The 26,106-nt window shown below is 39.0% G+C and overlaps 2 protein-coding genes across 2 annotated transcripts; both read right to left on the bottom strand.

The window, feature by feature from the left end:
* Positions 1-8,943: 8,943 nt before the first annotated feature.
* LOC140888017 (uncharacterized) lies at positions 8,944-10,504 on the bottom strand. Its single transcript, XM_073295690.1, has 3 exons — positions 10,217-10,504; positions 9,948-10,093; positions 8,944-9,562 (listed from the first exon to the last, which is right to left on the bottom strand). Exons 1-3 carry the CDS (start codon positions 10,502-10,504, stop codon positions 8,944-8,946), a joined length of 1,053 nt encoding a protein of 350 aa, XP_073151791.1.
* A 265-nt stretch (positions 10,505-10,769) lies between these two features.
* LOC140888016 (uncharacterized) lies at positions 10,770-13,463 on the bottom strand. The gene is made up of 4 exons (XM_073295689.1): positions 12,359-13,463; positions 11,746-12,259; positions 11,139-11,349; positions 10,770-10,958 (listed from the first exon to the last, which is right to left on the bottom strand). The coding sequence occupies exons 1-4, from the start codon at positions 13,461-13,463 to the stop codon at positions 10,770-10,772; spliced, it is 2,019 nt and encodes a 672-aa protein (XP_073151790.1).
* Positions 13,464-26,106: the final 12,643 nt, after the last annotated feature.

Raw genomic sequence — 26,106 nt, 5'->3', positions numbered from 1 at the left:
AGTAAGGTACGGAGAATGTTTGAGGTATGCAGATGATGTCTTCAATCAGCCGTGTTGGTTGATTTAGCAGAGTTGTTGAGTTTGCTGTTGTTGTTCTAGTTGAGATTCTAGATTGCCTCCGAGTTGAGAGGATGAGTTCAGCGTTGAAATTTTTGATCAGACATCATCGACTGATAATCTGAAGAGAAGAAGTTTCAGAGATCGAATTCAGAATAAGGTACGACCGATTTGAATTGTTATCGTACAGATTGAATTGGAATTTTCATTTGCAATGTTTATGAGTCCTTTGAACTGAATCTTCTAGAGGTTTGTAGATGAGTTCTTGAGTATTCTTATCGATGAATCTATTATCTTTCGAAGAGCTGTATTGATCTTTCAGATTCTTTAAGAATTGTTCGCAGATTTGCATGCCGATCGATTATGCTATTTTTTTGATGTCTGAATCTTATTAAGACCGAGTTTTCTTGTCCTCGATCTTTTCTCTAAGAAGATGGAATTTTATTGAACACCTCGAGACTGGAGCTGTTATGAATTGATCTGGATCAACGTCCTTATCAGAATTTGAAGATTCTTGGATTTAGCGAGTTCTATCGCGAATCCTTTGAGAAATTCTTATTGTTGATTAGATGAATACTCAGCATATTATGTTCTTCTGTGCAGTTGTATCTTTAATGACTTTTTGGTGCTTTGCACTCCTTCTTATTGAGAGTTGAGACTTATTTTTGTTCAGAAGAATTCCTTGTTGACTTGAGCATCGAAAAAGTTAAAGACGCTTGAGATGCAATGTTAGTTTCCGATTTGAGTCTCACAGAGATCATATTGCTTGGAAGATCATTTCAGTAATCTGTTCTGATCTTGGAAGATAGAAGTTTTGATTGTCGCAGTCCGAACTGATTGAGTAGAGAAAGAGAGTTATAGATATGATGATTAATCTGACTGCGAATTCTTTTGTTATCCGGAGAATTGATTGTAACAGCTAAGATCTTAAGCTGTATAATCTGAACTTATTTTATCTACTTCAGTTGTCTTCTTTGTCAGATGATTGATGCACTTATGATAGAGTCTGGAACATATGGAACGTTTATCTTGACTCCTTCATTTGACTTCGAACCAGAGATGATTGAGAAGATTGAGAACGCTTTGGAATCTGATTCGACCTTTCAAAATTCGATGAAGATAGATCAGATCTGAGTTTAATCTGAGTTCAGGTTTATTTCGATGCCTTATTAGCGAATAACGTAGTTGTGCCAGATGTTTCGGTTTGAGACAGAGTATTAGGAGATTGGCACTTTGTAGTTATTCAGAGTTCTTCCAGATGATTGGAAGACGTTTGATGAATTGAGGAATCAGATCGAATAGAGGAAGATGAAGAATGAAGTTCGAAGTATGGCTTCTGATGTTTTGAACTGACAACAGTCAGAGAAAGAACGATCCGATTTTTTGTTGTACAGTCCATTCTGATTCAGAATGGAATTGGGATCACAATACGATGATTTTTGTAGCAAGGCTACTTTGTGAGTCCGAGATAAGATGTCATCAGAGTATCATTGAGCGATTGATGGAATCTTTCGTTAAGAATTCTCGATTCTAAGAATTCTTGATTTATTTTGTTGAACGACTGTTGTTACAGAATAGTATGAACGAACTCTCGAAGCTTTACAGATGATGTATTGTATTGTAACCTGAACTGGTTGATGCGCCAGTGGTTATTGAACGACGGAAGTTGTTCGGGATGAACTTCTAGATTGGTCCCATTTGTCAGGATGAGTTGACACTGATGGGGATCTGAATTTCATCTTCAGGAAGTTCGTGAAGAGAACTTTCTCAAAATCGTTTCCGAATTGAGGTATGGCCGTTTTGAGCTTTGACAGGCCGTTTGATTTGAAGAATACTCCTTTATTGTTGAAGAATTTTCTGTTGACCGAATCTCTCAGAAGTATTAGTGAAATTAGGAGTTCTTATTGATGAATTTCTGGTTTTTGGTTATGAGAATTGTACTGATTGTACAGAGCTTTCTACAATCTTTTCAGAATTGTACACCGATCAGTTGTAGACTAATTTCGATGTTTGAATTTTGAATGGACCGAATGAATTTCTTAGATCTTATTATCTGATGATGGAATTTAGATTATCTGTTCTCTTGTATTCTGATTTTCAGTGCTGGGATTTCTTTTTATTGAAATTTTGGAGTTATTCTTATTCATCTACTGTCTGATTTTGATTGACTGATTGATGGAATGCATTACAGTTTTCTGTACAGAATGATTATGATGAAGAGGAGAGAATTGATATTTTGTCAGAGGTTGTCAGATGTCTCAAATTGCCGAAGTTTTTCTGTTTAGACAGAGATCTTTGTTGTAGTTGTTCTTTCGGCATAGACTTCGAAGAGATTTTTGTTGTTGATTACAACTTGTTTCGATTCGATACCCTCAGAACAACGGACAGCCAGAACAGATGAATCAAACTTTAGAGGAATTGCCATGAGTTGCAGTGCTCGACTTAGCACTAGTTGGCAGAAATCTTGATTCTTGTGGAGATTTCGTACAACGTCAAATTTGATGATTGATTGAAGGTACTTTTTAGAAGTTGTACGAGAGGAGATTATGATCGATTTGATTTTTGAGATGAATTTCCTTTGTCACTTGATTTAGAACGAAAGATGACTTGAATTGTGACTGAATTAGAAGGATTTTTCTGACAAGGATGAGATGACTTTTGATAGACGGTTGGAGTGATGATGAATTAGATGACTGGAAATTCTGACATTCTCTGATTGATTGAGATGTCGAACTGATTGAGACGAATGATTCAGAGTTAGATTGAAGCACACTCTGGACTTAGTCCTGAGAAGTAAATTCTTATTGCAGTCCTTCGAGTCTAGTCTCGACCTTGTGTTAGAATCGTGTTTGATTTCGAGGAAAAAATCGATTCTTAGAGGGGGAGAATTGTAACGCCCCAAAGTTATCTTAATAGACTTTATTTGAGATAATCAGAGATTTTAGAAGTCGAGGGTTGATTTAATTTTGATCAAGGACTAGAATGCAATTTTCAGAATTTTCAGGGACTAAAATGCAAATTTGGGATTTATTAGATATTTAAAAGGATTTGACTTGAATTTTTCACTTCATCACCTCCACCAAACCGCCATCCTCCATCTTTGGCGTGAGAAAAGCTTCCCAAGCTTTTGTGATTTCAGTTCTAGCTCAATCCGTCCGATAGAATTGATTTCTGACTTGATATCTACGATCACAACGACGAGTGCTTCGTTTGGAAGTAAGTTTATCCTAATTTTGAGAAGTTTGAATTTTTGGATGTCTTTAGAATTGATTTATATTCAGAGAGGATGATTATGAGATAGCTGTGATAGTATATCTAAGACGGTTCGAAGATCTAGCGACGAATGGATTTGATATGATTTTTCTTGTTATTTTCGAAAATCATGTTTTTGTGATGTGTTGGGATTGTGTTGGAATTGATGTTTGAGGATTGGAATAAGTAGATTGAGTTGTTGAATTGCTGTCTGCGTTTCCGATTTGATCAGTTTATTGCCGTTATGCCGTCATTTTGAGTTTTGGAATCGTTTCGATGTTTTGATCGTATCGAGTTTGATTGAGTTTTTGATGTCGATATTGATCCTATTTGACTTCTTCTGATAGATTGAATTGAAGTCAGCAGAGTTGCGAGGTAGCAGCTTTGGACAGTTTGGAAGATTGAAGTCGGTACAGTATCGAGTTTCTTATTTATCGATTGAAGAAGTTGTTTGAGTTTTGAATGAGTTCGATAGGATATTGATGATTATCCTTGTTATTGATTTCAGATTGAAGTACCTTCAAAGCGAATAAGGTAAAAGACGACTCAAACTTGAATGGAATGATTAACTCAAATTAGACTTTATCCGAGTGTTCCGAAGAAATTCACATACTTGCATGATTGAATGATTATTTGTATTGATGGATGAAATGATAATTGAATGCATGAGATTACATATGCATTTATATTGATGAAATCATGATTGAATGGTTATTTGAATTGATGAATGAAAGCATGATTGAATGCTATTATGAATTGATGATTGAAGTTGAGTGGCTGGTAGGCGATTTGCTACATTCTCGAGTAGCTCACTATAATGCTCTGGAGTCTAGAGGATTAAAACATACCACGTCCATCTCGAGAGGGGATCCCAAACCGAAGAAAGAAAGAAAGAAGAATTCCATTTGATTATCTGAGTATGATAATCAAGAGATTTTAAAGTCATGCATATCATTTTAATTCAGTACTTGAATGAATTACTTTATTTATATCTGAAGTTGATATATGACTTGGATTGATGCATATCATGATTGATATGTTTATTGGATATGCATGATAGTCTCATTTACTGAGAATTGTATTCTCACCGGATTATCCGGTTGTTGTCTTTGTTTGTATGTGTACTTGGCAACAGGTGGGGCATGATCGAGTCAGAGACGACATGGATAGAACGAGAATGAAGATTAGAAGTGAGACTTCGAGTTATAAATGGAAAGTGCATGCCAATCTAGTTTATGTTTTGAAAGCACGTTTAGAACTTGGATGTATAGGATATTGAATATAGAAGTTTGTTTGATGATATTGATTAGTTCAAAGCTTTCAAATTAATGCATGAAGATTGAGATGCATGTTGAATTTGGTCGTGAACATATTAGAATTTGAAGAGTTGTATTTGATTTGTTGTATTGAATATTCGAATCAATTTTGTATCATGTTGATCGTATGAATATGAAAGATTGCATGTTATTGGATTAGGATTTGAGCATGCTAGATTGATGTTGGATGGATTTTGAATTGAGATTGGAAGCATGCCATAATTTCTGGAATTTTTCTGCCCAGATGGCCCGCGCGCGAGCGAGCCCCGTTGGGTCTCTGGAAATTTTTACCGCGCGCGAGCGAGGTTTTAACCCGCGCGTGCGTGTTGAGTTGCCGGGTTCTGGATTTATTGCCGCCGCGCGCGCGAGATGAATAGCTCGCGCGAGCGCAGTGCAATTGGAAAGATTTTTTTTTTTGTGATTGTTTCTCCCGGGTTTTGTTTATCATTATTTGATTATGATTCGAGATTAGATGATTAGAATCGGGGTCTCACAATTTTCAAGTGGAGAGGTGTAGTAGCCCGTAATCAAATAAGGGGATTAAGAACGTAATCGCCATTTAGAGTAGTTCGGACGGCTCGAAGAAAGAGATCGGACGGTCTGAAGGAGTTCGGACAATCCGATGAGGCTTCGGAGGCTCCGAACGGGTTCGGACGGTCCGACGGAAGGATCGAACGATCCAAACTGACCTGGGAATTACGTCATTGATTACGTCAGCTTGATGATGTCATTGATTACGTCAGCTTGATGACGTCATTGCTTACGTATGGATGGGACTTTGGACGATCCGAAGTTAGGTTCGGATGGTTCGAACGTGTTCGGACGCTCCGAAGTGGGGTTCGGACGATCCGAACTCCATCTATAAATAGGGGTGCCGAGGCCTCATTTCAAACGCACCACTCACCTCTTCTTTCTCGATTCCTTAGCCTTCTAGCTTAGATCTAGGAAATTCTAGGCGTCCTATTGGGAATTCGGAAGTGGCATAGCGATCCAGGCGTCGTAGAGGAGATGTGGCCTAGCTTAGTTAAGGCTTTTGGAGTAATATAATGATATTAGTATCATTTCAAAGTTTAGTGTGGATTAGAGGCGTGGACCTAGAGCTGGTAGAGCTTGCCTAGTAGTTGAGGTACGAAAGTACTGTTCGAGATATCCTGACTGAGTATGCATGTATTATGTGCTTGCATGGTTTATATGACATGATTTTATCTGCATATATTATGACATGGTATTATGCTGCATGCATGATCATATTGAGTTATTGTAGTGACCCAACCCGGATCCACTACTAATCAGAGATTAGTGCTAAACTAAGCATGCAATCAATAATAATCAGAGACAACTGCGGAAGCTAATAAATAAATGCTGGCCGGCGGAATACAACCGGCTAAAACACACATCCGATATACAACCAAATCGAATGATTAAATACCCAAAGAGTAAAACCTACAGCTAATCATGTTGCTTTCTCTGGTCGCTGACTCCTCTGAGTCACTGAGTGCACTATCTGCACCTGCACCTACCCCGTCGAATGGGGTGTCCAGAAAATGCAGAAACAACTGGACGCGAGCGACTATTCTCAGTACGCTAAGCAATGATATATAATCACATATGTGCATGCAAATGAAGTCAAAATCATGGTTAAAACACTTTATTCAGGGCGCCATGAATATACAGCACCGTGCTGGATAGGTAGTTCGCGGGGTCGCTCGTATATTCCCCTATCAACTAGCGCGTGCCCTCCACCGTTGTGGTCGCTTCAAGTGATAGCAAAAACTAGGGGTTGAGTCTCCCCTAGACACGAATCTATCAGGGTACCTCATCCAATAGAAACTGTCTAGACTCACATCATACTGGATGCATTCTCCGTAAAAACATACATGCATGTGCTAAATAATAAACATGGCCACATGGTGTAACACCCTCAACCGATGAAGATGTTACAAACTAACATGACGTTAAAACTAGTTCGGAAAAGAAAATTTTTGAAAGATATATGCATACATCAAACCTTACTTAAAACATTTCAGAATAATTTACAAACCAAATCATAAAAATTTGAAACATAAAGCGTATTTTCTTCAATCAACATAACAACATTTAGTTCATTAACTTGACACAAACACTCTCAACACATAACACACTCATGCATCGCCCGCCGGTCCGACTCCTTGCTCTTCTTCATGCCCGGCATTGAACACATCGACATATGCATAAATGTCATCCTCATTACCTGCACCATTCAAGTATAGTGAGTCTAAAGACTCAGCAAGAGTATGCAGTAAAAATCATGAGATTTCAATAATCATTTAAACTTAACATAACATAACATAAGCTTATCATTTGGTGACGAATTATGCAAAATTGTGGCAACCGTCATAATGGGCACATTCATCTTTTCTTGTTGATCAACAATCATATGACATTACGCCTCGTAATATTCGTTCTTTCATTTTCGGAGGCCCCTCCGGAGCTCATCCCGGAGGACCTAACCCGTACATTGAGCCGTATTTGGAAGGGCCCCTCCGGAGCCCAAACCGGAGTACCGTTCCCGTATTTCCACCACAAGGACACATAAGACATCAAAATATTTTCATGCATCAACATATTATATCTTCATAATTCAACATAACATTATTCATTCATGCTTCATCATTATTCATTTCATCAACATATCATTTCATTCATCATGAAGCATCATTGAAACATCATAATTTCCATCTTAACTTTTGTTTCATGAACATAAAACTTTACTCGATAACTTCATGCATGTAATAAATGATAAAAATCATACTTTCATATTGAACATAGGTTTCATGAAAGAAACTTAGACATGTACATGCATCACATAACGTAATCGGTCCACATAAGTCGTTCTTTTCGTTCTTGACTTAAAACTTGAAACTTTTTGCATAGAAACTCTTAAATATATTTTAGAAGCCTTAAAAGATCATAACCATAAATTAAGGACTCAAAAATAAAAACTTAAGAAAATTAATTCGAAGCTACAGTGCTTCAGCGCTAGAAGAGAGGCGTTGGGGCTCTATACTTGCGCATTGTCAGCTCTGCTGCACTGCAGTGGCTATGCCTTCACACTGATATTTAGAGTTCTTGAACCCAGAATTTCAAAATGTGGTAAACATAAAAGTTTTAGCCCTTGATCTAAGATTTCAAATTCAGAAACCCTCACCTTAATTGGATATTTCAGTAAAACGTTATGCTTATTCTCCCGAGATGTGTCACTGCCAAAAATTCAAACCACTTAACACACTTTGGGGTGATTTTGGCCAATCTTATAGAATGATTTTGACAAAACTCAAAGCATGAAAGTTGTAGCTATATGAGTTATATTTCAAATAAAATTGGTCTCATCTCATTTGGATTAATACAATAGACTTAATCCACAAAATTGCAACAAGTGTTTCTAATCCGAGACAACCCAACACATGCAACGCTTCAAAACTTTAACTAAAACTAACTCAACACTTCAAAATTCAACACACACCTTCAAAATCAGTCCTTTCCCAACTCCAAACCATAAGAATCTATCATCACACATTATTTATCAAGAATTTCCCAAGAACGACTTACATATCATGATATCATAAACCTCATGCTTTTATGCTTCTCAAATCTTTAAAATCATGCATAAAACTCATCAACACACATCATTTCTTATCTAAATAGATATATCTTGAATGGTGGTATAAAATTCTTTAAAAACTTGCCTTGAATGGAGGATGAGTTGATCCGGAACTTCGGAGACGAGCTAAACCTTGGACGAAATAAAAACTGGTACCAAAAACTCACTTGAATCTTGAAGGATTTGATGAAGGAGATGATGAATAGTGAGGGGGAGGAGAAAATCGTGTAAGGGAGAGGAGGATAATGAAGAAGTCTGATAGAATATGTCGAGGGAATCACTAACATGTAGGGTATAAGGTTGTTAAGTGTAGTTTTCATAATTAATGCACATCGTGTATTGATTGCTTAAAATGCAGTCAAAGAAACACATCTCGACTCGTCTGATAAAAATGCTATCTTTTGACTCGTTTATAAAAAATGTAACAATATCATACTTAAAATACTCGTAAAAATGTACTCTATTATCTCATTCCTAGGTTAGCCTCGTCCCGCGAGTCCAGAATCGAACTCTACCTGGAATCATTTACTTAATCAAAATTGTTAAATGTAAGATAAACATAATCATGAAATCATAATCATTAAATCATAACTTAAACAATTTAAGGCATAAAATCATTAAAAATTTATGTTTAAATAATCGTGAGCAAGTTTAATAGATTTTTTGGACTTTACAATTCTACCCTCCTTGAAAGAATTTGTCCTCGAAATTCGACTTACCAAATATTTCTGGGTATCGGCTACGCATATCTTGTTCGGTCTCCCAAGTAGCCTCTTCCACTAATTGATTGCGCCATAAGACCTTTACCATCTTGATCTCTTTGTTTCTCAGCTTTTGGACTTGTGTATCCAAAATTTGGATAGGTATTTCTTCATAAGACAAGTCTGGTGTCCATAGAACTGGATCGTGGCGAATGACATGGGAAGGATTTGAGATATACTTTCTCAACATCGAGATATGGAATACGTTGTGTACACCTTCCAAGTTTGGAGGCAATGCTACTCGGTAAGCTCTTGTTCCAACCTTGTCTAGGATCTCGAAAGGTCCTATATATCTTGGGCTCAACTTTCCTTTCTTCCCAAATCTTAAGACTCCTTTCCAAGGTGAAACCTTCAAAAATACGTGATCACCTACCTGGAACTCCAATTCCCTACGTCTCCGATCGGCATAGCTTTTCTGACGGCTCTGTGTTGTCAACATCTTGTCTCTAATTTTTGCTATCATATCAACTGTCTGTTGCACTGTTTTTGGTCCCAACACAGCTCTCTCTCCAATCTCATCCCAATGTAGAGGAGTCCTACACTTTCTTCCATACAAAGCCTCATAAGGAGCCATTCCAATAGTAGCTTGATAACTATTGTTGTAGGTGAACTCCACTAAAGGCAACTTCGATTCCCAATTTCCTCCAAAGTCAATCATGCAAGCCCTGAGTAAATCCTCCAGTATTTGAATTACTCGTTCAGATTGTCCATCTGTTTGTGGGTGAAAAGCTGTACTAAAAGCTAGCTTTGTTCCCAATCCATGATGTAAACTCTTCCAAAAGTTTGAAGTAAACCTAGGATTCAGAGACTATCCTTGCTGGAACTCCATGCAATCTAACTACCTCTCGAATATATAACTCTGCATATTGATTCATCGAGAAGTTGTTTCTAACTGGTAAGAAGTGAGCTGACTTTGTCAACCTGTCAACTATTATCCATATTGAATTCATTCTTCGTTGTGTAATTGGTAGTCCAATCACAAAGTCCATTGTGACATCTTCCCATTTCCAAGTGGGAATATGTAATGGTTTCAGAAATCCTGCTGGCCTTTGATGTTCAACTTTCACCTGTTGACATGTCAAACATTCGCTAACAAACTTAAAGATGTCTTTCTTCATACCTGGCCACCAGTATAGCATCTGTAAATCCTTGAACATCTTTGTACTCCCTGGATGAATAGAATATGGTACCATGTGAGCCTCAGTCATCACATCTTCCCTCAGTGAATTTACTGCCGGTACCCACATTCGCCCTTTGTGATGCACGACCCCATCCTTCACCGTATACAATGCACCCCCTTTTGCTTCATCTTTAAGTTTCCAAGTTAATAATTGCTGGTCTGAAGCCTGCCCTGTTCGAATCTTGTCGAGCAAACTTGGAACCATTGTTAAGGTTGATAAGGCACAAACTTCCATTGTCTCAACTACTTCCAATCTGAGTCGTTCAAAATCTACAATCAACTCTTGTTGAGTTGTCATTCTATTCAAAGTTGCATATTTACGACTCAAAGCATCTGCTACTACATTAGTTTTACCCGGATGGTAGCTAATGTCACAGTCATAATCTTTCACCAATTCAAGCCATCTTCTCTGCCTCATGTTCAACTCCTTCTGTGTGAAGAAGTACTTCAGACTTTTATGATCGGTAAAAATCTGACACTTCTCACCATAAAGGTAATGTCTCCACAGTTTCAGTGCGAAGACAACTGCTGCCAATTCGAGGTCATGGGTAGGGTAATTCTTTTCATGAATCTTCAACTGTCGTGAAGCATATGCTATTACTTCCATCTTGCATCAGGACAGCCCCTAATCCACTCTTGGAAGCATCTGTATAAATTATGAATCGACCTATGAATCGACCTATGCCTTCTGGTATGGCTAGTACTGGTGATGTCATCAACTTTTTCTTCAACACTAAAAAGCTTTTCTCACACTGATTAGACCATTCAAACTTCACACTTTTGCGAGTTAATGACGTTAGTGGCAGCGCTATCTTGGAGAAATCCTGAATGAATCTCGTATAGTAACCCGCTAATCCCAAGAAACTTCGTACCTCTGTAGCATTCTTTGGGGTAACCCAATTTTTAATTGCTTCTATCTTTGCTGGATCAACCTCTATTCCCTTAGCCGAAACTAGGTGACCCAAAAATTCAATCTGTTCCAGCCAAAATTCACACTTACTGAACTTAGCAAACAATTGTTTTTCTTTCAGAACCTGCAAGACTGTAGTTAGATGCTGACGATGCTCATCGAAATTACGAGAGTAAATCAGTATGTCATCTATGAATACTATGACAAACTGATCCAAAAAAGGCTGGAACACTCTGTTCATAAGATCCATAAACACTTCCGGTGCATTGGTAACTCCAAACGGCATGACTAAGAACTCGTAGTGGCCATAACGAGTCCTGAAAGCTGTTTTAAGAATATCTTTGTCTTTCACCTTCAATTGGTGATAACCTGATCTCAAATCGATCTTGGAGAACACTGCTGCCCCTTGTAACTGATCAAACAAATCATCTATCCTTGGAAGTGGGTATTTGTTCTTCACTGTTACTCGATTGAGCTCTCTATAATCGATGCACAGTCTCATAGACCCATCTTTCTTCTTGACAAACAATACCGGTGCACCCCAAGGCGATACACTCGGTCTAATAAAGCCTTTATTGAGTAGCTCTTGTAGTTGCTCCTTCAATTCCTTCATTTCAGTCGGTGCTAACCTGTATGGTGCTTTGGAAACTGGTTGGGTTCCAGGCATTAATTCAATTCCAAATTCTACCTCCCTAGCTGGAGGTAATCCTGCAATATCATCAGGAAATACTTCTGGTAAATCTCTCACTACTTCGACGTCTTCAAGTTTCGGCCGAGGTAATTCTTGATCGCAAGTGACACTTGCAAGGAAACCTGCACATCCTTTATTCAACAGTTGCCATGCCTTACCCACTGAAATTAAAAGAGATGAATTATGTTTCGGTGTGGCATGGAATAGAAAAGGTTCTCCATCCTTAGTTTTCAAGGAAACCGTTCTTCGTTTACAGTCTATAGTAGCCTCGTATCGAGACAACCAATCCATCCCAAATATCACGTCAAAATCAGACATATTCAGGATAATAAGATCAGCAAGTAACTCGTGACTCTGCATTTGTACACTGCATCCTCTGATAATCAAATCACTACTCAATTCTTCCTCTGAAGGCAAGGATATACTAAATCCTGATATTGACTTATCCGGTACTAAACCCGATTTATTAACAAATTCAACAGATATGAATGAATGTGTAGCTCCAGTATCAATTAAGACATGAGCGGGATTACTGGAAACATTAATCATACCTATAACTATAGTTGTATTTGAATCCACTTGATCATGTGCCATTGCAAAAACTCGTCCTCTTACCGGTTCTTTGGATTGAGGGCAATCTTTTCGATAGTGCCCTGGCTTTTTGCAAAGGAAACATACTCCAGTCCCTGCCATGCATTGACCTGAGTGAATTTTTCCACATTTTTGACAAGCTGTTGGTGCAATTGCCGATTTTGGTGCTGGTAGAGCCAATTGTTTCTGCCCTTGAGGTCGAGGCCGCTGCTGTTGGTATGGTCGGTGTTGGGGTGGGGCTTGGTATGGTCTCTTTCTGCTAGAATTTCCTTGTTGGTCCCGATTCTGATAACTAGATCTTTTTTCCTGTGACTCTCGGATAATGTCGTTTCTGTCCTTTTCGGATAGCATGGCCTGATCCACCGCATCTTTGTAATATTTCGCTCCACTTAGTCTAACATCCTTTCTGATGAAGGCATTCAATCCTTCTGTAAAATGTTTCAACTCTTCAGCAGGATCACCAGAAATCATCTGTACAAAGTATCTTCCCCTTTCAAACTTCTTAACATACTCCGCAATCGACATGTTTCCTTGACGGATTTCCAAAAAATCTCTGGCCAACCGGGTTTGGGTGCTCACTGTGAAATATTTGCCGTAGAACACATCCTTGAATCCATTCCAAGTAAGGGTAGTTAGGTTCAACGCTGCTTTGGCTCCATTCCACCAAACATGAGCGTCATTGCAGAACATATAGGTAGCACATCTCAATCTATCTGCATCCGTGATCTGCATGAATTCAAAATCAGTCTCCATAGCTTGGAACCATTGTTCTGCTATCAAAGGATCAGTCTCTCCTTTGAACTCAGGTGGTCCCAACTCTAAGAACCTTTTGTAGATAGGGTTCTGATTAGCTGTAGGATGGTTATTTCCAGCATTAGTTGTTTGGGCTTGAAGCAACTGTTGGATTTGAGCTCCCTGAGCACGGCTTTGCTCTTGAAGAAGAGCAGTTAATCCCGCCAAAAACTGGTTGTTTTGATTGTTCTCACTATCTGGTCCGCAATCACTATGGTTTTTGTTTGCGGAATTGGTGATGGTGTTGGTGTTGTTTTCCCTACATGATGTCATAGTCCTAAAGTCCAATATTATCCACACCGCTCAGTCACGATTCAAAACGTGAATATACTTTAACATATAACATGCATACATATATCTCATCGCATTATCATACACATAATCACATAAGACACATAACTTACAGACATGAAGACGGAGCGTTGGAGTCGTGGCGAGTATGCATGAGTGTTTCAAGAAAACCCAGAGCGAACTGCTCTGATACCAAACTGTCCTACACCCTCAACCGATGAAGATGTTACAAACTAACATGACGTTAAAACTAGTTCGGAAAAGAAAATTTTTGAAAGATGTATGCATGCATCAAACCTTACTTAAAACATTTCAGAATAGTTTACAAACCAAATCATAACAATTTGAAACATAAAGCGTATTTTCTTCAATCAACATAACAACATTTAGTTCATTAACTTGACACAAACACTCTCAACACATAACACACTCATGCATCGCCCGCCGGTCCGACTCCTTGCTCTTCTTCATGCCCGGCATTGAACTCATTGACATATGCATAAATGCCATCCTCATTACCTGCACCATTCAAGTATAGTGAGTCTAAAGACTTAGCAAGAGTATGCAGTAAAAATCATGAGATTTCAATAATCATTTAAACTTAACATAACATAACATAAGCTTATCATTTGGTGACGAATTATGCGAAATTGTGGCAACCGTCATAATGGGCACATTCATCTTTTCTTGTTGATCAACAATAATACATTCGTTCTTTCATTTTCGGAGGCCCCTTCGGAGCTCATCCGGGAGGACCTAACCCGTACATTGAGCCGTATTTGGGAGGGCCCCTCCGGAGCACAAACCGGAGTACCGTTCCCGTATTACCACCACAAGGACACATAAGACATCAAAATATTTTCATGCATCAACATATTATATCTTCATAATTCAACATAACATAATTCATTCATGCTTCATCATTATTCATTTCATCAACATATCATTTCATTCATCATGAAGCATCATTGAAACATCATAATTTCCATCTTAAATTTTGTTTCATGAACATAAAACTTTACTCGATAACTTCATGCATGTAATAAATGATAAAAATCATACTTTCATATTGAACATAGGTTTCATGAAAGAAACTTAGACATGTACATGCATCACATAACGTAATCGGTCCACGTAAGTCGTTCTTTTCGTTCTTGACTTAAAACTTGAAACTTTTTGCATAGAAACTCTTAAATATATTTTAGAAGCCTTAAAAGATCATAACCATGAATTAAGGACTCAAAAAAAAAACTTAAGAAAATTAATTCGAAGCTACAGCGCTCCAGCGCTAGAAGAGAGGCGTTGGGGCGCTATACTTGCGCATTGTCAGCTCTGCTGCACTGCAGTGGCTATGCCTTCACACTGATATTTAGAGTTCTTGCACCTAGAATTTCAAAACGTGGTAAACATAAAAGTTTTAGCCCTTGATCTAAGATTTCAAATTCCAAAACCCTCACTTTAATTGGATATTTCAGTAAAACGTTATGCTTATTCTCCCGAGATGTGTCACTGCCGAATATTCAAACCACTTGACACACTTCGGGGCAATTTTGGCCAATCTTATAGAATGATTTTGACAAAACTCAAAGCATGAAAGTTGTAGCTATATGAGTTATCTTTCAAATACAATTGGCCTCATCTCATTTGGATTATTACAATAGACGTAATCCACAAAATTGCAACAAGTATTGCTAATCCGAGACAACCCAACACATGCAACGCTTCAAAGCTTTAACTAAAACTAACTCAACACTTCAAAATTCAACACACACCTTCAAAATCAGTCCTTTCCCAACTCCAAACCATAAGAATTTATCATCACACATTATTTATCAAGAATTTCACAAGAATGACTTACATATCACGATATCATAAACCTCATGCTTTTATGCTTCTCAAATCTTTAAAATCATGCATAAAACTCATCAACACACATAATTTCTTATCAAAATAGATATATCTTGAATGGTGGTTTAAAATTCTTTAAAAACTTGCCTTGAATGGAGGAGGAGTTGATCCGGAACTTCGGAGACGAGCTAAACCTTGGACGAACTAAAAACTGGTACCAAAAACTCACTTGAATCTTGAAGGATTTTATGAAGGAGATGATGAATAGTGAGGGGGAGGAGAAAAACGTGTAAGGGAGAGGAGGATAATGAAGAAGTCTGATAGAATATGCCAAGGGAATCAATAACATGTAGGGTATAAGGTTGTTAAGTGTAGTTTTCATAATTAATGCACATCGTGTATTGATTGCTTAAAATGCAGTCAAAGAAACACATCTCGACTCGTCTGATAAAAATGCTATTTTTTGACTCGTTTATAAAAAATGTAACAATATCATACTTAAAATACTCGTAAAAATGTACTCTATTATCTCATTCCTAGGTTAGCCTCGTCCCGCGAGTCCAGAATCGAACTCTACCTGGAATCATTTACTTAATCAAAATTGTTAAATGTAAGATAAACATAATCAGGGTCCTTTTGGCAAATTTTGGAAATTTCAGGGACTAAAATGCAAATTATGGATTTTATATATTATCTACTCTTAGAATTTGCTTGAGAAAGTCTTCATCTTCTCCTCCTTAGCCGTCTCCCTCCATTGAAGATGCCTCCAACCTTTCCAACCTTTCAGATTTCCTTCCGAGCTCGATCCGGCCATTGGAAATTATTTCTGAAGGCAGATTAGTGATCAAAGCAGCGAGAACTCCGTTATACCATAAGTATTTCTCCGATCAGATATGTTTTGTTTTTCGGAGGTTCTTAGAATCGATTTAGATTCTAGTATGTTGTTCTTGGCGGAGTTCTGATCGTTTATTATCTGTCAATTTTGAATTAGAGCGACGTTCGGAATTGTTATGATTTTTGGAAGCTATTTTCGAAAATCATGGTTTTGAGATTTGTTGGGTTTGTCTTGTTGTTGTTGTATTAGCATTGAATTGAGTTGATATTGATATTGAACTACTGTCTGCATTGCCGGTTTGTTCAGTTATAGCCATTATGCCGTCGGTTTGAGTTTTGGAGTTTCGAACCGTTTTGAGTTATGAACTTGGCTTGTAAGTTGATCGTGGTTATTGATCAATCATCTCCTGTATTCGTACAGATTCGTTGGAGTTGTCGAGCCCTGTGTTAGAAGCATTTGATCGTCGAGAGTTGGAAGAAGAACGGTAAAGAGATTTCCATGAACCATTGATTGTTGTTTAGGTTGTATAGTTGTTGATACAATCTTTTGTTGTAGCTTTCCAGAAGTTGGAACTACTGCCTTGAAAGGTAAAAGCAGTCATCGTAGCGGGATAGCATACTCGAGATAGCTTAGTTCTTGAGTTTCTCTTTTTAAATAACATACTTGTTTGTACGCTTGTTCTAGCATGAAGAACTTGCGTCTTGTTGATTTCTTGGACTTTTGTTATGTGGCTTATGTTTATGTTTCTGTTATGCATTCATCTTGAGCCAATCTTGCTTTCAGCGGGCAGAAACGCCCTTTTTGTTTAGACGTTTGGGAACTATGATTGAGTGGCCTGGGTCGTAGTCGTTTCGCCTGGTGCTAGAATACTCATTATAGTTGCTCAAAGTCTAGAGGAGTGGGATACGTGGCACCACCTCGATTGGGAGAGTCGGTGAGTCGTTATGTGATCTCATCCTCGGGATCCCAAAAGCATTGCAGCAATCCCTTGTTTATCAGAATCGATATCCTGGTTTTTAAAGACATGCATATCATTAACCTTGACTTGAATATGTTGTCTTGATAGCATGTTGTTTATTTATTATTTGATATGTTGCTTTTACTGGGATTATCTTTCTCACTGGTTATCCGGCTGTTGCTTTGTTTTGTATGTGTACTTGGCAACAGGTGGGGCAGGACCAAGTCAGAAGAGGCATGGTTAGCTTCGAGGGAAAGATGTAGAAGTGAGACTCGGTTTAGAAGTCGTGTCGGCACGTCTACCTAGTTTATGTTAGAACATGTTTAGAACTCAAACTTCGTTGTTTATGTTGTATCGATTATGCGAGCTCCTCGATTTCATGTTATTTCCATATGCGTAATTGATCGACTCTAGAACTTCATGCATTAATTGGAGATAGTATGTTTTGATGCATGATTGTATATTGAATGTGTGAGATTGAGTTCAGCTAGCTTCTGCTGTTCTTTTTGCCCTGTTTCTGTCCTCGCTCGATCTCCAAGATCTTGCGGATCGAGCGAGAGAAAATGTACAGTCCTCTGTTTTAGGATTTTTGTGTCTCGCTCGATCCCAAAGATCTTGCGGATCGAGCGAGGGCTGTTTTGCCTCGGACAGAGGCTTGAGATTTTTGGCTCGCTCGATCTGCAAGATCTTGCAGATCGAGCGGAGCACTGTTCATTTTTTAAAAAACAATTATTGCTTTTAATCTTGGTTCTTGTTTGACTAATTGTTGTTTAATACCGAGATTAGTTGTTTATAACCGAGGTCTCATATTAAGTGGTATTAGAGCCGTTAAGATTCTTGGTTGAACTAGAGTGAGCGGGGTAGATCGAGTCTGCGTGTATTGGCTCCTCGCATGTGTTTGAATTATTTTAACTGTGTACTTAATTCCATGCGAGCATGCTTTATTATTGAGAATTATTGAATTACATGGTTATGTGATTTAATTTATAAAGCATGATCTACTTGAGATATAACTGTTTCTGTTATCGACTGGTATCAGGTATTCCAAGTGGTTGTAAGGGCACTGATTGTAGCGATTGAGATATCTCGTGTCCTAACCTTTGATTATCAGATGGGTCCTAGTCGAGTGATAAAAAGAAACACACCGCCAGTTATTCCTACGACTGAGCAAGCTAGCACTGAAGTTGATCAGTTGGATGCTTCAGCGACTCCTATGGAAACCTTGCTGAAGAGGTTTCAGTCGTTCAATCTGCCGTTGTTGATGGGTTCAGAAAATCCAGTTGACTGTGAAAGTTGGTTGGATGACATTGATCAGTTGTTTGATTCCATTGACTACACCGATGACCGCCGAATCAGGTTAGTAATTCATCAGCTGCGTGGTGGTGCTAAGAGCCGGTGGATCATGACAAAGAAAGCAATAGAGAATAGAGGTACGGAAGTTACTTGGACTTTTTTTAAATCTGAATTCTATAAGCGGTTTTTCCCTATCTCGTACCGTAAGGACAAGGGAGCAGAATTTGCCAATTTGAGACAAGGGAATCTGAACATCGAAGAGTACGTTGCCAAGTTTGATAGTCTGTTGCGTTTTGCACCACTAATTGCCAGAGATGAAGAAGCTAAGGCAGATCACTTCATAAATGGCTTGAATCCTGACATCTTCACTTTGGTGAACACTGCTAGGCCAGACAACTTTGCGGACACCATGAATCACGCAAAGGGAGCAGAAGCAGGCTTGTGGAGGAAAAGAGGTAATCAGGTAGCACCTCAGCAGCAGAGGCAGTATCAGAACCAACCATCTCAGTATCAGAATCAGCCACCGCAACATCAGAACCAACAGCAAAGGTATGAAGGTGGAAACAGTGGGGGAAACAGAAAGGATCAGTACAAGGCAAGAGGTAAACAGTTCAAAAGGCAGGGGAACAGTTTGTCCAGTTCCAGTGGTTCAAAGCAATTTGGTTCAGGATCGAGTTCTGGGTCATCATCCTTGTACTGTAGCAAGTGTGGAGGAAGACACTCACCGGATCAGTGTGTGGGAGTCTTTGGTAATTGTAACACCTGTCAGCAACCGGGACACTTCTCTAAAGTGTGCCCACAGCGTAATAGAGATAGAGCTCAGAGTGGGAGTTCGTCTAGACCTGCAGCTCAGCCTGAGAGGCAGTCTTCTGCAGTGCACTCTTTCCAGCCTCAGTAGCAGAACAGACAGGGAGGTAACTCTAGTGCAAATCAGCCTCCGAGACTGTTGGAAAACGCGGCTCTCTGATCAATCACGATTGATACCCGGTGCAGCGGAAGTTTAAAAATTTTATCATGGAACAATTCCATGGTGTGGGTATCAACCGTTCAATGATTAAATTATTGTGTGTGTAAAATTCAAATAACAATTAATTAAATTTTACCTTCAATCTCGAAGAGAGATTAATGGACACCACACAGATTTCTCTGCGCTTCTTGTATCTCCCAGGAACTGATGAACTCCTTCAATCAGGTCCACGAATGGGGTTTAAATCCCTCTGATAGATTGCACTAGAAAATCTATCAGAAGTTTTTCTGCGAAGAGATTAAACGAATCTGATTCGTTATTCCTGACTGCAATTCAAAATCACAGACCGGAATTTCTCGGGCAGAGTATGGGAGGGGTCGGCCGATTATTACTTTGAGAGGCTAGGGTTTTCGATTTTTGCTTCTCAAAATAATGAGCTGTTGTGTGTAATTTCTGTACTGCAATAACTTATTTATAATGCAGGCCACTAACACTTAGGGCCCATTAGTCATAAGCTAGGGCCCGACAAGCAAAGCCCGCACGTTCAGAAATTAATATAAAATTCATCGTGACTCCGATTGATGAACCGATTTCACCAATGTGCACAGAAACATTGTAAGAGTGGGTGCCCAGTGAGCCAACTTGTGGCTATGATCTTTGATGACTCTTTGTATAAACAATCTTTTGTTTAATATTATTTACACTTTTATGGCAATGACTTTATATTACTTCATATTATTATATTGTGATATACTATTGTTGTTTTGATAAAGACCTTGAATATACTATAGTGTATGTAAGATGTGGTAGAACATGGAGATGTCTATCATGAAATACATCTTATAGTCACTGTATATTCTAAACTGTTCCTAGTCGATTGAGCCGTCCGATAATAAGGATAAGGATCGCTCGAGTTTGAGACTAGCATTTGCGATGCGGAGTACCACGTTTCATTGGTAGGGAACATGGAGATGTTCGAAGCATGCAAATGGATATTCATAGGATGAATAATCGAACTACCCTATCCGGACTTTCCAAGTGGTTATCACTTATCGAGTGGATAAAGTCCGTGGTTTTGGTTGTACACCATTAGTCCTTACGACTTGAAACATCATGGAGACTCTATATGCTAGTGCTGTGCTTTGACTCGTTTACCGACTCTATGGGGGTCATCAGGTGTCGGGATTGGGTACAGTTACGACACATATAGGAGTCGATGCATTGTTGTCAAGGATTCACCACATACTTGCGAGTGTGGATATCCTATGCGATCTGAGGAGATATTAGTGTGACAAATCTCTGGCCAGAGTACTTGATGTGATTTAAGAAATGGTTTCTTAGTAGCACATGCGATGTCACTAATTTGATCTTCAAGATGTATTGCATAGTTATCGAATCTTGAGCGACTCTCGATATACCAATGGTTGTTGATTCGATCGGGATATATGGATGAAGGGACCGTACTGTACGCTAACCAAAATCTACTGGTTCTTGTAGGCACTATCAGTGATACCTAGGGAATCATGGGGCGATGTTGCTAGGCGCTTTACCATGATTCGTTGGGCAATTCGGAAATCGTTGTTCCGAGTCACAAGGAGTTGTGAGCCCACGGCTAGCTATATCCCTGAACCATTGAGGGTCACACAGTGTAATGGAGTTTTAATCCCCGTTGAGATAGTTAAATTTAAAGAGTTAAATTTAATGAACTAAGGAGTTGGACTTCTTAAATAAGAGTAAGGGAGTAGGATTTCCTAAAATGACATAGGGATGGACATTTTAGGAAACCACTGAATTCGGATTCAGGAAAATTTATTTTGACTTTAAAATGTGCAGAAATGGTTTCTGTGCACATTGGTGAAATCGGTTCATCAATCGGAGTCACGATGAATTTTATATTAATTTCTGAACGTGCGGGCTTTGCTTGTCGGGCCCTAGCTTATGACTAATGGGCCCTAAGTGTTAGTGGCCTGCATTATAAATAAGTTATTGCAGTACAGAAATTACACACAACAGCTCATTATTTTGAGAAGCAAAAATCGAAAACCCTAGCCTCTCAAAGTAATAATCGGCCGACCCCTCCCATACTCTGCCCGAGAAATTCCGGTCTGTGATTTTGAATTGCAGTCAGGAATAACGAATCAGATTCGTTTAATCTCTTCGCAGAAAAACTTCTGATAGATTTTCTAGTGCAATCTATCAGAGGGATTTAAACCCCATTCGTGGACCTGATTGAAGGAGTTCATCAGTTCCTGGGAGATACAAGAAGCGCAGAGAAATCTGTGTGGTGTCCATTAATCTCGCTTCGAGATTGAAGGTAAAATTTAATTAATTGTTATTTGAATTTTACACACACAATAATTTAGTCGTTGAACGGTTGATACCCACACCATGGAATTGTTCCATGATAAAATTTTTAAACTTCCGCTGCACCGGGTATCAATCGTGATTGATCAGAGAGCCGCGTTTTCCAACAGTGGTATCAGAGCCAGGTTGCTCAGATCAAACGATTGAATTAATCAATTGTACAAAATTTTTGAGTCTCGGTTTTTGAAACAAAATAAATATTTTTAAATAAAATTTTTTTTTTTCGGGGCAAAACCCGGGCAGCGATTGGATCGCTGCCCGGAGGGGGCGGCGATGGTCGCTGCCCCCGGGGGAGGCGCACGGCGCCGCCCAAAGGGGGCGCACGTCGCCGCCCAGGGCAGCGCTGTGCGCTGCCTAGCGCAGCGCTGGGCGCTGCGCAGGGCAGCGCTCGGCGCTGCCCAGGGCGACGCATGGCGCCGCCCAGCGGCGGCACCAGGCGCCGCCAGGGCAGCAATTGTTGCTGCCCTAAGGGGGCAGCCGGGCTGCCCCCGGCCCGCGCCCTGGGTGCGGACCGGCCCGGGAGTGTCCCGGGCGGCCCGCGGGAAAAATTAAATTTTTATTTAAAATTAATTTTAATGTGTTAAAATTTTATTTTTGGTCCGGTCAAAAATTGTTTTTGATTGGTTCACGAGATTTCGGATCGAATTGTTCGAGTCCGTAAATTTTAAAATTGATTTTGGATAAATTTGAATTTTTGGAAAATTTTAATATTTTATCCGTAAATTGAATTTTGAAATCAATTATTTTGGTACAATTGATGATAAGATATGATCTTATGATATATTGGGTAAAATATGATTTTATTTGTAAAATTGGATTTTATAGATAAAATATGATTTTATTTGATATAGAGATAAAATATGATTTTATATGTGAAATGAGATTTTATATATAAAATATGATTTTATCTTGTTTAAATTTGAATTGCCACTGCATGTTATCCAATAAATTAATTTTGAAGTAAATGTTATTGGATAAGGATGATCGATTGCCATGACCAATTTTGTAGGTGTATGTTAGGAATTTACATTTTGTTTTTATTGTTGTTGGTTTTATTAATGGGCCTGGTTTATGGCCCGATATGAATGTCATATGTAATAAAAGTGGGCTTGGTTTATAGCCCGTTCCCACCCCTAAAAATGTATCCCCTACTTGTCATTGTTATTTATTGTAAATGCATTAGATTTAGTGGGAGATCAAGATTTGAAGATGGTGGGCCCAGCAGACAATAAAGACTGAAGAAATGTAAATTGGAAGCACATGTAATAGGATTGCATTGCATACTGCATATTACCTAGGATTGGACTAAGACCCGTGATTGGCAACCACGGGTCAATTAGAAATGGAATCGATCATCCTATATAATATTTGATATTATGATTGTATGCATGTTTAGACATAAATTGCGTGAATCCGGCAAGCATGCAATAAAATGAATATGATGAGACAAATATTTTTATAATTAAAAATCCCTCATTTTAAATATGATTTAAAATTTATATCAAGATAAATAAAGGAAATTTAAATTTGTTTAAATGTTCCCACCTTCCATCAACGGTCAATGTATGTGATGCTACCCGCGGATACGGTCCGGCTCATATTATTGGGGGGGTCCGTCCGTCGGAAAGCTGTACATTGGATCGACAAATGTTGTAAGTTGGGTGGAACTCCCATGGGATCGGCTCATATTATTGGGGGATCCACATGGCGACCGTCCATCACAACTTAATATTGATGGGTCATCTTGACATGTCACTTTAAACGGCGTCATATTATTGGGCCCTTATTGGACATGAGGTAAACACATGGGGGTTGCTTTGGAAGCAATTGGGCTCTACCTTTTGAGAATTATGGTTGGCTGATATTATTCGGGACCATAAGTTTGTCAATTGGACTCCATGTTCTCACTAAGGAAAAAGTTTCCCGTTTTCACTAGAGGGTGGTGAAATCGTTAAAATAGTGGGAGTGAGATTCATAAAATTAAATTCGCCTATTTTATGTCTTAGTAAATTGTTAAACAATCATTGATATATGTCTGTTTTTCTTTTCAGTATTTCATACAATGAATTCGCGAAATCCATTATTCTCGATCCTCGAACAAAACAAGTTAACTGGCGCAAACTATACGGAATGGTTCCGGAAGTTGAAGATTGTCTTGACTTCGGAGAAGATGCTCTACGTGTTAGAGAAATCACCTCCGAAGGAAGCACCAGCTGACGTAAGTCCGGAGGAATTGGCCAAACTTGATGCATGGTGGGACCATGACATCAAGACCAAATGCTATATGCAAGCCTCGATGTCTGATGAACTCCAGAGGCGATTTGAGGACACCGTGAATGCTGCTGACATTCACGCTCAACTCAAGGAACTTTTTGGGGCTCAATCGAGGGCTGAAAGGTTCTCTACTGTTAAGGAGCTAATGACGTGTCGCATGCGTGAAGGGACTTCGGTCCGTGATCATGGGGTACGAGTGATTTGGCTCATACAAAAGTTAGCGACCCTTGATTTGGTGTTGGAGCATGAACTCAACGTGGATTTACTGCTTCTGTCTCTTCCTTCTTCGTTTGATGGATTTGTGGTAAATTTTAATATGAACAAGATAGAGGCCACCCTTGAAGAGATGGTCAATATGCTTGTGACATATGAATCCACACTTAAGAAGGATAAGCCAGCTTTCTTGGTGGGCTCCTCATCTTCTGCAAAGAAGGGGCCAAGTATGAAGGGCAAGAAACGTTCTGCCCCACCCAAGAAAGTCGAGCCCGAGAAGAAGCACAAGACAAAGGCTTCAAACAACGCAAAATCCAAGGATGTTTGCCATTACTGCAAGAAGCCCGGTCATTGGAAGCGCAACTACAAGGAATATCTAGAGCAGTTGGGAACTGCAAAGGGTATGTTCTATATTGAAATAAACATTTCACTTAATACTACTTCTTGGGTATTGGATACCGGATGTGGATCTCACATTTGCAATGATTTGCAGGTGATGACAAGAAGTCGCAGGCTTAGAATGGGTGAGACCCAGCTGAGGCTCGGGAATGGTTCCAGAGTTGAAGCTACAGCCATTGGAGATGTTTGTTTAATTTTACAGAACGGTTTTAAGTTATTTTTAAAAGATGTTTTATTTGTTCCGGATTTAATTAAAAACATTATTTCTGTTTCTATGCTAGATAGAGATGGTTATTCTTGCAATTTTGTGAATGGGATTTGCAATATTTACAAGAATGAATGTTTGATTGGAAATGGACAACTTGAAAACGATCTATACAATTTAAAACTAAAAGGCGTTCCAATAAATTATGTTGATAAACCGGCGACAACAAACAAAAGGAAAATCGATAGTCAAAACCCGGCAAACCTTTGGCACGCTAGACTAGGTCATATTTCCTCAAGGAGGATGAACAAGCTAGTGGGAGAGGGCATGTTTGATATGTCTGATATTAACTCTCTACCTACTTGTGAATCCTGCCTAAAAGGGAAAATGACTAAATCTCCTTTTAAGGGGAAACCTGAGCGTAGTCAAAATCTGTTGGATTTGATCCATACAGATGTTTGTGGACCATTTAGAGTTGGGACTCAATATGGCCACACCTACTTCATTACCTTTACTGACGATTATTCAAGGTATGGGTATTTATATTTAATGAAATATAAGTCTGAAGCATTTGAAAAGTTCAAAGAATTCAAGGCTGAAGTAGAAAACAAGCTAGGTAAAAGTATTAAAGCACTTCGATCGGATCGAGGTGGAGAATACTTAAGTACCGAGTTTTTGGACTATCTAAAAGAGAATGGGATTCTCTCTTAGTGGACTCCTCCTATGACACCACAGCTTAATGGTGTATCGGAGCGTCGTAATCGAACTTTGTTGGACATGGTTCGATCCATGATGAGCTTCACTGAACTTCCACCTTCGTTTTGGGGCTATGCGCTTGAAACGGAGGTATTGTTGTTGAACAACGTCCACACTAAAGCAGTGGACAAAACACCATACGAGTTATGGAATGGCAAAGCTCCTAAGTATTCGTACTTGAGGATTTGGGGATGTCCTGCTTACGTGAAGCGGACAGTGGGAGATAAGTTGGATAGTCGATCCAGCTTATGTTATTTTGTAGGGTATCCGAAGAATTCAATCGGATATTATTTCTATTATCCTGCTGAAACAAAGGTGTTTGTTTCTAGGAATGCCACCTTCTTGGAGAAGGAGTTCTTATTGGATAAGAAAGGCGAGATGATGGAACTCGAAGAAGTTCGAGAAGAACCCGAAATACAAAATAACGATCCTATGCCTCAGGAACCATTACCGGACACGCCTGAACCTAGAAGATCCGAGAGGACTTCTAGACCTCCTGTTCGATATGGTCTT

Source organism: Henckelia pumila, chromosome 3, assembly GCF_033568475.1.
Source record: "Henckelia pumila isolate YLH828 chromosome 3, ASM3356847v2, whole genome shotgun sequence".
NCBI lineage: Eukaryota > Viridiplantae > Streptophyta > Magnoliopsida > Lamiales > Gesneriaceae > Henckelia > Henckelia pumila.
Note: the sequence above shows the minus strand (reverse complement) of the source record. Positions and strands in the feature narration are given on the sequence as shown.

Bases quoted from the DNA above. Each gene is read 5' to 3' on its own strand.
- LOC140888017 (XM_073295690.1), bottom strand. From the start codon at position 10,504: ATGACAACTCAACAAGAGTTGATTGTAGATTTTGAACGACTCAGATTG. The intron at 10,094-10,216 runs GTACCATATTCT...ACATGTCAACAG, and splicing joins TGATGACTGAGGCTCACATG to GTGAAAGTTGAACATCAAAG. The intron at 9,563-9,947 runs GTTGACAAAGTC...AAGAAAGTGTAG, and splicing joins ATATGGATAATAGTTGACAG to GACTCCTCTACATTGGGATG.
- LOC140888016 (XM_073295689.1), bottom strand. From the start codon at position 13,463: ATGACATCATGTAGGGAAAACAACACCAACACCATCACCAATTCCGCA. The intron at 11,350-11,745 runs GTTAGCACCGAC...TCTTATGAACAG, and splicing joins GTTTCCAAAGCACCATACAG to AGTGTTCCAGCCTTTTTTGG. The intron at 10,959-11,138 runs GTTGATCCAGCA...TGGTCTAATCAG, and splicing joins TTTCGGCTAAGGGAATAGAG to TGTGAGAAAAGCTTTTTAGT.